Source organism: Vicia villosa, linkage group LG1, assembly GCF_029867415.1.
Source record: "Vicia villosa cultivar HV-30 ecotype Madison, WI linkage group LG1, Vvil1.0, whole genome shotgun sequence".
Taxonomy (NCBI): Eukaryota; Viridiplantae; Streptophyta; class Magnoliopsida; order Fabales; family Fabaceae; genus Vicia; species Vicia villosa.
This window is the reverse complement of record NC_081180.1, coordinates 196,553,862-196,564,827: the sequence shown is the minus strand read 5'-3', so window position 1 is coordinate 196,564,827 and position 10,966 is coordinate 196,553,862. Positions and strand designations below refer to the sequence as shown.

At 36.2% G+C, this 10,966-nt stretch overlaps 1 protein-coding gene across 2 annotated transcripts in view; it reads right to left on the bottom strand.

Moving 5' to 3' along the window:
• Positions 1–357: 357 nt before the first annotated feature.
• Positions 358–10,966, bottom strand: part of LOC131644774 (uncharacterized) — a 32,280-nt gene continuing 21,671 nt past the window's right edge. For both annotated transcript variants that reach the window (XM_058915364.1, XM_058915365.1), the window contains 3 exons: positions 3,342–3,467; positions 3,179–3,230; positions 358–933 (listed from right to left, as the gene is read on the bottom strand). In XM_058915364.1, coding sequence (XP_058771347.1) covers positions 781–933; positions 3,179–3,230; positions 3,342–3,467 — 331 coding nt within the window. In that variant the 3' untranslated portion in view covers positions 358–780. The remainder of the gene's footprint in view (positions 934–3,178; positions 3,231–3,341; positions 3,468–10,966) is intronic.

Genomic DNA, 10,966 nt, shown 5'->3' with positions numbered 1-10,966 from the left:
GCACAGTCTCATCGAGTCTGTTCAGTTAGCGCACGCCACACGTTACTTGCTTTTGAACTAGCCCAAGATCCTGTTATCGAGTATGTCAAGTGAAAGGACCATGCAGTCGGATCCCCACACTATATAACCCAATTCATTAAAATGGGCTAATTTACTAACAGCTAATGAATGGAACAAAGTAGATGCTACAGTATCATGGAAGCAAAACATTTTCTAAAGATGTAAAATTAGGAACCGTGGAAATGCATCTCCAAAATAAATTAAGTCGTAAAATGTGTATGGTTTTGTTCTGGAAATGTATATCCGATTTTCAAGGCATTTTTAGAAATTTGCGTGGTGCGTAAAAGAAACATAGGGTGGGTTAAAAAATTCCTTATATTTCTTAAATAATAAATATGATTCACAGGAAAATCCAAAGATTAACAAAAAGAAAAGAGCATTGAAAATTCTGAAAGGTGCTTTCGTTCCCAATCTTGAGGTCCTCTTGAACTTTCAATTCATGAAAAATCATATGCTTCTCGGTCAGCTCGTGAATTACCAAGCTAAGTGCAAGTTTTATCATCACTTGCCTCAAAAGTTTATAAACACCAGTTATGTGGTACAGAGATATCTTCTGTCCAGTCACGCATCAAAATCGATACTTTCCCCCCAGTATTTCCCAGTAAAACCACAGAATATTATTGCACAACAGCAAAACTGGTTTTCACAACAAAATGCATCCTTAGCTAACTTACAAATAACATGACAAAGGTGAACATGTTTGTGTTGATAAAGATGGTATTAGTCTGCATCACCAAGCCCATCACTCCCATCGCCTCTCTTGGACATGGGAATAAAATTTGAATTTGGTTTCTTTTTCTGGGAGGCAATTTCAGCATTCTTTCGTAAAACAGCTCCGGGTGATGGATATGGTCGTTGTTGAAACAGAGGACCCTGAAATAGATCAAGAGAGCTTATTCATCATGTGGAGCTTTGAGAAAGATCAAACTGAAACCAAAAATATAACCATGAAGGGCATATTTCAGCATGCATTTCTTATGTTTCTGAAAAGCAGCAATAACTTCAAGAAACATCTTCGTTTTCATTTTTTAGGTTGGCGGCTAGATAACTTCTAAAAACATCTACATTTTTCATTTTTTAGGTTGGTGACTAGATAACTTCTAGAAACATCTTCATTTTCATTTTTTAGGTTGGTGGCTAGATAGTCGTCAATCCTAAGTGGGATGGCGTGAACCGGGATGACCGCTTTTTAATAATTTTTTGAACAAATTTACGCGAATAATATTATAAACATAAACATATATTTACTGTAAAATTAAATTCAACCCATAATACATTCCCATATCAAAACACAAGGCTGAATAAAAAAAAAGCTCAAATCCACAAGTCTTAATCAAAACACTCTATCAACATCAAGAATCAACCAGTCTTGATCAAAATGTTACATGAACAAAAAGTTGTAGATGAAAATAAACGGCGCGGTGGAAGGCGGCTAGGTTAAAACAGTTTACAATTGAAAGGAAAGCGAAAAGCCCAAATAACCCTTCAAATGTTGGCAATTTCTTTGTACATTCATAGGATGAAAAACATCCCTGAAAACCACAAAGTATCCTTCGGATATGCATATTCGAAGACACTCTCCTATCACATTTTCAATTATTACGTACTCCCTCCATTCCTGTTTATAAGCAAATTTTAATTTTTTAGATTCATTGAATAATTGATGTATCTAACATATATAGAGTCTAAATACATCATTTGTACAATGAATCAAAAAAGTCAAAATTTACTTATAAATAGGAATGGAGGGAGTATATGCATATCCGAAATCACCTTTCTTTGAACATTTCTCATTTAAACGTTAAATTAAAATGTCTTTTTTCGGATATGCATATCCAAAAAAAACCTTTCCGAAAAAAATTTGGAATATTGGTTAATTCGGATATGCATATCCGACGGATCCCAATATTCCAATTTTTTAATTTTATTTTGAAAAAATATTTATTTATAATATAATTAGACTAAATTATTATTAATAAAGAATAACTTAAATACAAATTGTTATAAATAAGGAATAAAAAAATTAAATAAAGTTTTAATTTTGTAATAATTTATTTGTCACAAATTTTTTTAAAATATAAAAGTAATTATTTTCTAAATGACTACAACATTATGCATTTGGTGTGTTACGATTAAATATTATAATTTTTAATTTATAGTAAAGTAATTATTCTTTAATAAACATTTTTAATTTTTAATTTATATTAACTTTTTTCTTTAATTAATTTTATGAGAAGAATGTGTTGATTTAATTTAAATATTTAATTAATTATATATCTTGATAAAAATGATATATATTTAATTATATATCTAAATTAAAATGGTATATATTTAATTATATATTTTGATTAATACAATTAATTATACTATTAATACAATTGATTCACCTTGATTTTAATTTGTTAACAAATATTGGCATATCTAAAAAAATCCAAGATCAAAAATTGAGTTATTTCGGATGTGCATCTTCAAAGTCATATTTTTTTTAAAAAGTGTCTTCGGAGATGCACATCTAAAATATAGCGGTATTTTAGGAATTTCACCGCAGGTTTGTAAAAAGATATATGGGTGTAAAAAGAAATTGCCAAAATATTTTAACTTTAAGGGATAATTTAGATTTTTCAAGTGAAAAACAGGAAAGCGGCCCATAATTTGCTCCAGGCCACACCCCACTCTCGCGTCCCACAAAAACCCTAGGAGCGGCCGCGACCCTATCCCACGCCTCACCACTTTGGACGGCCTCCGCCACGCACCTCCGCGATAGCGGCGCTCCAGGCTGCTATTGACTACCTAGGTTGGTTTTGGTGGCAGGAATGAAAATTGGTTACGAATTTTTCTTTTTAATTGTGATAGAGATAAGATGAAATGAAAGCTAATTAGAAATAATGCATTTGAAGAAGCAATGAAAACAATATTGACATATTTTTTAATGAACTCTAATATCCACCAATTCAACTCCATAAATTCATTCACACAGTTGGTCGCCAACTTTGTGATTATAACAAGAAAACTATAAAACTCCTTTGAGAATATTGAAAAATCTAGGTATATAAGGTTGGATGAACACTTAGTTGAAAATGCATGAGTTTCTGAAAAGAAAAGGAAAGAAGGTACATACGGTTGCTGTTGTGTCAGCTGCTCTTGGCTGCACACCTTTCAGACCCACCACCCTGAAATAAATCATAAAGGATTTTGGACAGAACACGAGCTATCACTACAATAAGCAATAAACAATTCAGTATCATAAATTAATGTACGTGAGTAGGCAAATATATCCATACCAGCCACCACGAGGAGCATCTGAATAGGAGCTGGGGTCCATAGGATCCAACTCGTCATCCTCTTCAAGAGCGCGCTTCTTGCTCATTTTTTTATTTCCTTTATCAAATGGAGGTTTCCAACTGGACCTGGAAAGACAAATGATAATCAGTATGCTCTCTATGCCTATGCTTTGAAAGAATAATGTTAGGCTTATCATTATTACTTATATCGAGTGGGAAGATAGAACAGAGTAGGACATGCGGAGACTGGAGAGAGGGGGACAATAACTGCTAGAGAGTCTTTTGGCTAAATGGATATGGCTTGGGGCAGAGTGTTAATATAAGATAATTATCAAGCATTAATGTTATCACCTAGTATCTTAGTCTATCATAGTATTTAATTAGGACTAGGAGTCTTGTATCCAAGTCTGATGTTTATGGGATATTAATCCTATTTAAATACAAAATATACATCTAAGCTAATTAATGTACAGCTGGTTTTGACACTCCCCTTCAAGTTGGAGAGTGGATGTTAACCATTCCCAACTTAGCCATGATAGATTGAAATGTAAAATCACTTAAGCCTTTTGTAAGAACATCTGCCAGCTGATTTCCAGTGAATATAAATGGTATACATATTGTCCTATTATCCAAATTTTCTTTGATGAAATGTATGTCTACTTCGACATGCTTAGTTCTATCATGTTGCGCCGGATTATGTGCAATGTTTATTGCTGACTTGATGTCCCAATATAATTTCATAGGTCCATTCTATTCAATCTTTAGGTCATGTAGAATTATTTTCAGCCATAGGTGTTCACAAATTCCTAAAGCCATAGCCCGAAATTCTGCTTCTGCACTTGACCTCACAACAACATTTTGTTTTTTTGCTCCTCCAAGTCATCAAGTTTCCTCCAAGAAAAGTACAATATACGGAGGTGGATCTCCTGTCATCTACAGATCCAGCATAGTCAGCGCGTCTGTATAGGCTTCCAAAGTAATTCCTTGACCTTTTGTAAACATAATTCCTTTTCCAGGAGTGCCCTTCAAGTATTGCAGAATTCGATAAACAGCTCTAAGATGATTTTCTTTGGGATTATGGATGAACTTACTTACCACTCCCACTGCAAAAGTTATGCCTGGCTTAGTGTGAAATAAATAGATTAACTTTCCAACCAACTTTTGATAGGATTCTCTGCCCACAGTTGCATCTTTAACAAATTCGTTAAGTCTCTGATTTTGTTCAATTGGAGTTTCTACTGGTTTGCATCCCAATTTACCAGTTTCAGATAATAAATCCAACACATATTTCTGTTGAGAGATGAAAATACCATGACAAGAGTGTGCCTTGATAGAGACCCGAGAATGAGAGATATAAGAAAAGGGCTATTATTGTAATAAAGAGTGTGGTGAGGTTATATGGTAAATAATGAGTGGGGTAGGCTGCTTAGTTGGCAAGTTTGTTATGCCTCTATAGTAGTATATAGAGTGAGGTGAGGGAGTGTGAAATCATCATGGAAGAATATAGTTTGTTATGAACAGTTGGCTTCATGCCTCTGTAGGAGCTTTGCTTTGTGGGCATTAGGATATTCATCCTCTTGCATTTACCTTTCAGGTTCAGAAATAATACACTATTTTTCATATTTGTGCATTTTAATCCATTTCTTCTATATTCTCTAAGTTGAAAATTTTCGGGTTCACAACAATGGTCCGACCTACCGGATCCGACAGAGAGCCAATGATATCTACGAAGGTGGTTCCTAGATTCGACAGGACAGAAGATGGCTATTGGTGGCTGATCCAATTAGATCGGTATTTTGAGGCTAACACTTGGCTTTGTGAAAAAAGAAAGGTGGGATGGGTGACTGCATTTGGGTTGAGTGGGGATGCTTTAACCTGGTGGCTCTCTTAGAAGAAAGGTAAACAGGATATCACGTGGAAGTCTTTTGAAATGGGTTTCATTATAAAATTCATTCTAGATCTGTGGGAGATGATGGAAGCTGCAGAAGTTGAGAAGGAAGAAAGTCATGGATACGTTATGAATGAAACTCCTGAGAACGATACAAAGTCAAAGGATGGCGAGACTGAATCGGTGCTACAGGTGATGAACAATTCTGGAGAAGTCATGACTAGTAATGAATTACAAAGGTTAACACCTCAGCCAGAAAAGATCGTGGAGATTGTGATGGAGGCGAAAGAAGTGAATGAGATACAAAGAGGAAAGCATCAGGTGTTTGTGTTTGAGCCACCTCCGTCGCCGGAACCACCGGACTTGGATTCACTGATTAAGATTTTACTCGAACCAAAGTCACCTGATATATTCTCTCCGGAATTACGTCCGTTAGAATCGCGGGACTCTGATCAACTCGCGACAACACTTCCACGGCAAGAACCGCCACCCAAGCCACGGGATGATGATTCAACTGTTGTGTTTTTTTCACTACCGCTAAAACCTCTGGAACGACAAAACATTTATTCAGGTGCTGGGGCACCAAATCAAAAATCACTGGGGAAACAAATACAGGAAGAAAGAGTGCAAAAGATTTTGGTACTTCATCGTCGGGAAATAGCTCCACTTTTGTCGGTCAGTGTATCATTAGTGACCATTGATTCTAATCAACATGCAAGGGTGAGTAAAATCACCATTACTATTGTTGGAAGGTTCTGGGAAAAGGTAGGGGTAGATTGGGTAATTGGCACTTTTAATACTTCTTTTAACCTAATGAGCCTTACTTTTCCATTTGAGGCGGTTAAAATTACCATGTGGGCTGGGATATGGCTATTTGACCCGGTTGAGAACATTTGGGTACAAGAAAAATGGGGCCCAGGAATGTTGGTTAAAATGAAAATAGTAGATTTGACCTGTTTCTCCAAGAGCTTCTCTGCACACGACAATACGGCATTTGATAACCAATCTCAAGGCGTACTCTCACAAGATTCAATTCAAGAGAGAGTGGTGATTGATAGCGTGCAGACTGCGTTTACTCACTCATGCACTTTGCTGACGTCTCCAGTATGTGCGCCGCCGCCGCCACCCCAGCTGTCGGCCTCTCATTGTCTCTTGCAATCTTCTATGCATGCTTCCTCTAAAAGCACGTTGTTGCATCTCCATGCCACTATAGAGCATATTGTTGTGACTTTATCATCGGCACCTCTGGTCATTGATTTATTCCCTCCACATTTTGAGGTGTTGGATGTTAATTTAATTGCCAAAATCAGGTGGTCGTTGTTGAAGAAACCACCATTAACACATGATTTTGAAGATTTGATTTGTAATATAACTAGTTGTGATATGAGAAATGAGTTACTATCAGAAGAGCATTTGCCTAAAAGGAATGAAGGGAGGGCTTGGTTATTATTTTTGTTTATGTCAGAGGTAAGTAATTTTGATTACTTAGTTTACCTAGCAGTTCTGCATTCATATATTAACAACACTACAACATCCCCTGAACCAAGTATATTAAAGGTGGTTGGCTTTAACCTCTGTTGCTTGGCTTTAACCTCTGTTGCTTCTTTCTGGCTTTTATGGGAGTATATAATTGTTTATCAAGTGTAATAGAATCCTGGGATGGGCTTTACGCAGCAACATATTTGATAAAGGATTTGGAGGTTTCTTTCTTATATACATCTAAGTTGACAAATGAAGTTATGGTATGTGACAACAAGAGAATGACACTTGCTCTTCAGTTTGAGAATTTTGCAATGGAGGAAATAATAAATGGTGTGATCATGTCCTTAAGAATTGCAGAGAAATCAATAATTGATATATTGGAGGTTTCAAATGAGTTTGCTCTTGTGTCAATTTTCAATATTCAAAATACATGGAAGGAAATGATAGCAGTGGGTAGAAAGAATGGAGACTATGAGTTTTGTTTTGAAATGATGTCGGGAAACCCAACAACTTTGATCATACAAAGGGATCCAAGGAAGTTCAATATTATGAAGGTAGTAATTGTTTGCGAAGGCTATTGGAGGAACTTACTCACTTTCTGCAGCGGGCTTAATTTTGTATATGATAGGGGAAAGATTTGGAATTCCCTCAAGCATTTTTGTTGGTGTATCATTCATAAGCATCTGCAAAGTCTCTTCCACTGAATGCATTTATCCAAAACAAGGATCATCAGATAATGAGAGGATAATGTCGGTGCCGATCCGACAATGGGACCTAGGAGAGCTCAATTTTCCTATGGCAGCTACAAATTGTGACTACTGCTGAAAAGGTTTGCTTAATGTTCATGGATTGCTCAACTTTGTATTTGATAGAGGCAAGTTTGATGGATGCAAATTTCAACCTTGGGGACAAGGTTGTTTTGAAGGGGTGGGTATAGATAGAGACCCGAGTATGAGAGATATAAGAAAAGGGCTATTATTGTAATAAAGAGTGTGGTGAGGTTATATGGTAAATAATGAGTGGGGTAGGCTGCTTAGTTGGCAAGTTTGTTATGCCTCTATAGTAGTATATAGAGTGAGGCGAGGGAGTGTGAAATCATCATGGAAGAATATAGTTTGTTATGAACAGCTGGCTTCATGCCTCTGTAGGAGCTTTGCTCTGTGGGCATTAGGATATTCATCCTCTTGCATTTACCTTTCAGTTTCAGAAATAATACACTATTTTTCATATTTGTGCATTTTAATCCATTTCTTCTATATTCTCTAAGTTGCAGATTTTCGGGTTCGCAACATGCCTCCTCAAGGCCCAAAAAATATTTTTATCTGCCTAATTCTTTTACTTCGAACTCTTTCAGCAAACACACTTTTAGACTGTCTATTACTGCTTCATAATTTCCTGTTACAACTATATCATCAACATAAACAACTAGTGCAGTAACTCCCCCTAAGACTGAATGCTTAGTAAATAAAGTGTGATCTCCTTGACTTTGTTTATACCCCATGCCTGTCATCACAGTAGTAAACCTGCCAAACCAGGCCCCAAGGGACTGTTTCAGTCCATAAAGAGCCTTCCTTAACTTACAAACTTTTCCTTTCTCAAAGTTAAACCCAGGTGGGACCTCCATGTAAATTTCCTCTTCAAGATCGAATTATCGCAAATTCCATTCATAGTTGGCTACCAAAGATAATAAAATTATGATCGTGCTAATTTTTGCAACGGGAGAAAGTCTCATGATAGTCATGCTCATATGTTTGTGTGTACCTCTTGGCTACTAGTCTTGATTTATACCTTTCTAGTATTCCATCAGCCTTGTATTTAAGGGAGGGTGAATACCCATTTACAACCAACAAATTTCTTGTTTTTAGGAAGCTCTACAAACTTCCAAGTTCCATAGCTTCTCTCCACTCTTTAGTATTTAGTGCTTCTATAGCTGTTATTGGGATGATTGTAGTGTTTAAATGAGCAAGAAAACATTCTATGATTGTTAGACATATTATCATAGGATATAAAGTGAGACAATGGATACTTTGATCTTTTTGTACATGCTCTAACATTCATCCTTAATGCAATTGGAAGATCCTCATCATCTGTGATATATTCTACTCCTCTAAAACAGTCCCAACAGCTTCAGTTTCAGTAAGCATATTTTGCTCCTCTAAAATGGTATCATTAGTTACAGTTTCTAGAATTAGGTCAGATTCTAGGACTTGCGCAGGTTGGATAATAGGTGTTGTCCTTCTTGTGTAAACTTGTATTGGATGAGTAGCATTAGGAGTCTGTAAGGACATGGTAATAGGACTTGACTTAGGTGTCTTGGGTATAAAAGAGAGGACTTTGAACAAATCGTCCTTATTTTCAATGCATGGTTTCTCCCCTTGAAGATAAGGTTTGGAAAAAAAGGATTCAGTTTTGACAAAAGTGACATCAATAGACACAATATTTTTGTTGTTGTAGGATGACAACACTTATAACCTTAACATTTTTGGGTAGGGGAGTAGTTAAGAAATCTGCATTTAATAGCTCGAGGATCAAGTTTTCCTTAATGTGGAGAATGAACATGGACAAATGACACGCACCCAAAGATCCTAGTTATTTGAAGTTTTGAAATTTGGATAGAATTTAGAGAGTAGCTGAATAAAGGGTTGTTGTTCAGAAGAATTTGAGAGAGAGTAAGCGATTAATCAAGTAGGCTGCAGTAAGGGCAGCATCCCCCAATATTGTTATGGAACATTTGTAAGGAATAACTCGGATAACGTTGAGAATATGCCCAATTTTTCTTTCAGCCACCCCATTTTGTTGTGGGGTGTGGACACATGATGATTCATGAATAATACCATGTTCATTGAAAAAGGAAGAAAATGTTTGATCTTTGCCATTATCAAAACGAAACCGTTTAATGGTAGTCTCAAATTGGGTTCTAATCATTTGAAAAACAAAGTAAAATTTTGACTGACTTCACTTTTTTTGTTTCAAGAGATATACACCCATGACACTTGAGTACAATCATCAATAAAAATGACAAACCAGCGGGCTCCGGATATATTTGGAATATTGGAAGGGCCCCAAACATCACTATTGACTAAAGAAAAAGGAGTAGACATTCTTTTATTATTATTATGAAAGCTTAACACGTTTGTGTCTAGCAAGTTCACAATCATCACAATGAAAAATTCCTAAGTTTATACCTTGAAACAAGGTGGAAAACATATTTTTGAGAGTGTTGAATAGGGATGACCCAACCAAAAGTGACGCAACATGATTTCTTTATGGAGGAAAGGAATAGATTTCTTTATGGAGGAAAGGAATAGATTTTGACAATAAAGACAATGGAAGTTGATTCTTAATGTTACTTGTCCCATTGTCTTCTCTAGCAAGTCTAATCATCTTCCCCGTTCCCTGATCCTAAAATTTGCACAATGTAGAAGTGAATGTCACTAAGCATTGTAAATATGTTGCAAGTTTGTGAATAGACAACAATTTTGCAGATATTTGGGCACATGCAAGACATCTCTCAAAATTAAGTTATGACTTAGGGGAATATCTTCTTTTCCAACAACAGTAATAAAAGTGCCATTTGCAGCAACAATCATTTTATTACTGGGACAAGGTTTATAAGATATAAACTCAATAGAAGAATGTGTTATGTGATTTGTAGCTCCTGAATCAACAACCCAGGTCCTTTTTGCTGTAGATTGTATTAGCGCTAAAAGCATAGTCGTGACGCGAGAAATACCTGATAATGCCACAGAAGAACTTCATGTATTTATGGGTTTGACTAAAGAGTCTAGTAATTCTCTTAGTTTTGTAATTTCTTCTGAATTGAAGTCTGCAGTTGGTTTGAAATTACTTCCCTCTACAACACTTGACTTGACCAAGTGGGCATGTGTTGGTCCTCCTCGTTGAAAGTCTTTGATGTTCCAATTTCGGTTCTGATTTTATGGTTTTCCATGGAGTTTCTAGCATCTTTCTTGTTGAAGGTACGCCATGGAGAATCCTTGTTATCCCCTCTTTCAATCTCCATCTTAGGGGCTCCTCCGGGTTTTGACCGATCTTCCATTAGTCAATGTTCTTCCCTCGGCTTTGAGTTACTAAGGCAGAACTTTCAGTTGATTGAAGTTCCATCATCACTCCTCTTTGCGCCTCTTCTGCTCGAAAAGTAGCCATGGTTTTATTGAGTGAGGATAACTCTTTTCTGAGTACTTGGATCCTTATAGGATCAAACTCGTTGTTCAGGCCTGTCAAGAACTTATAGATT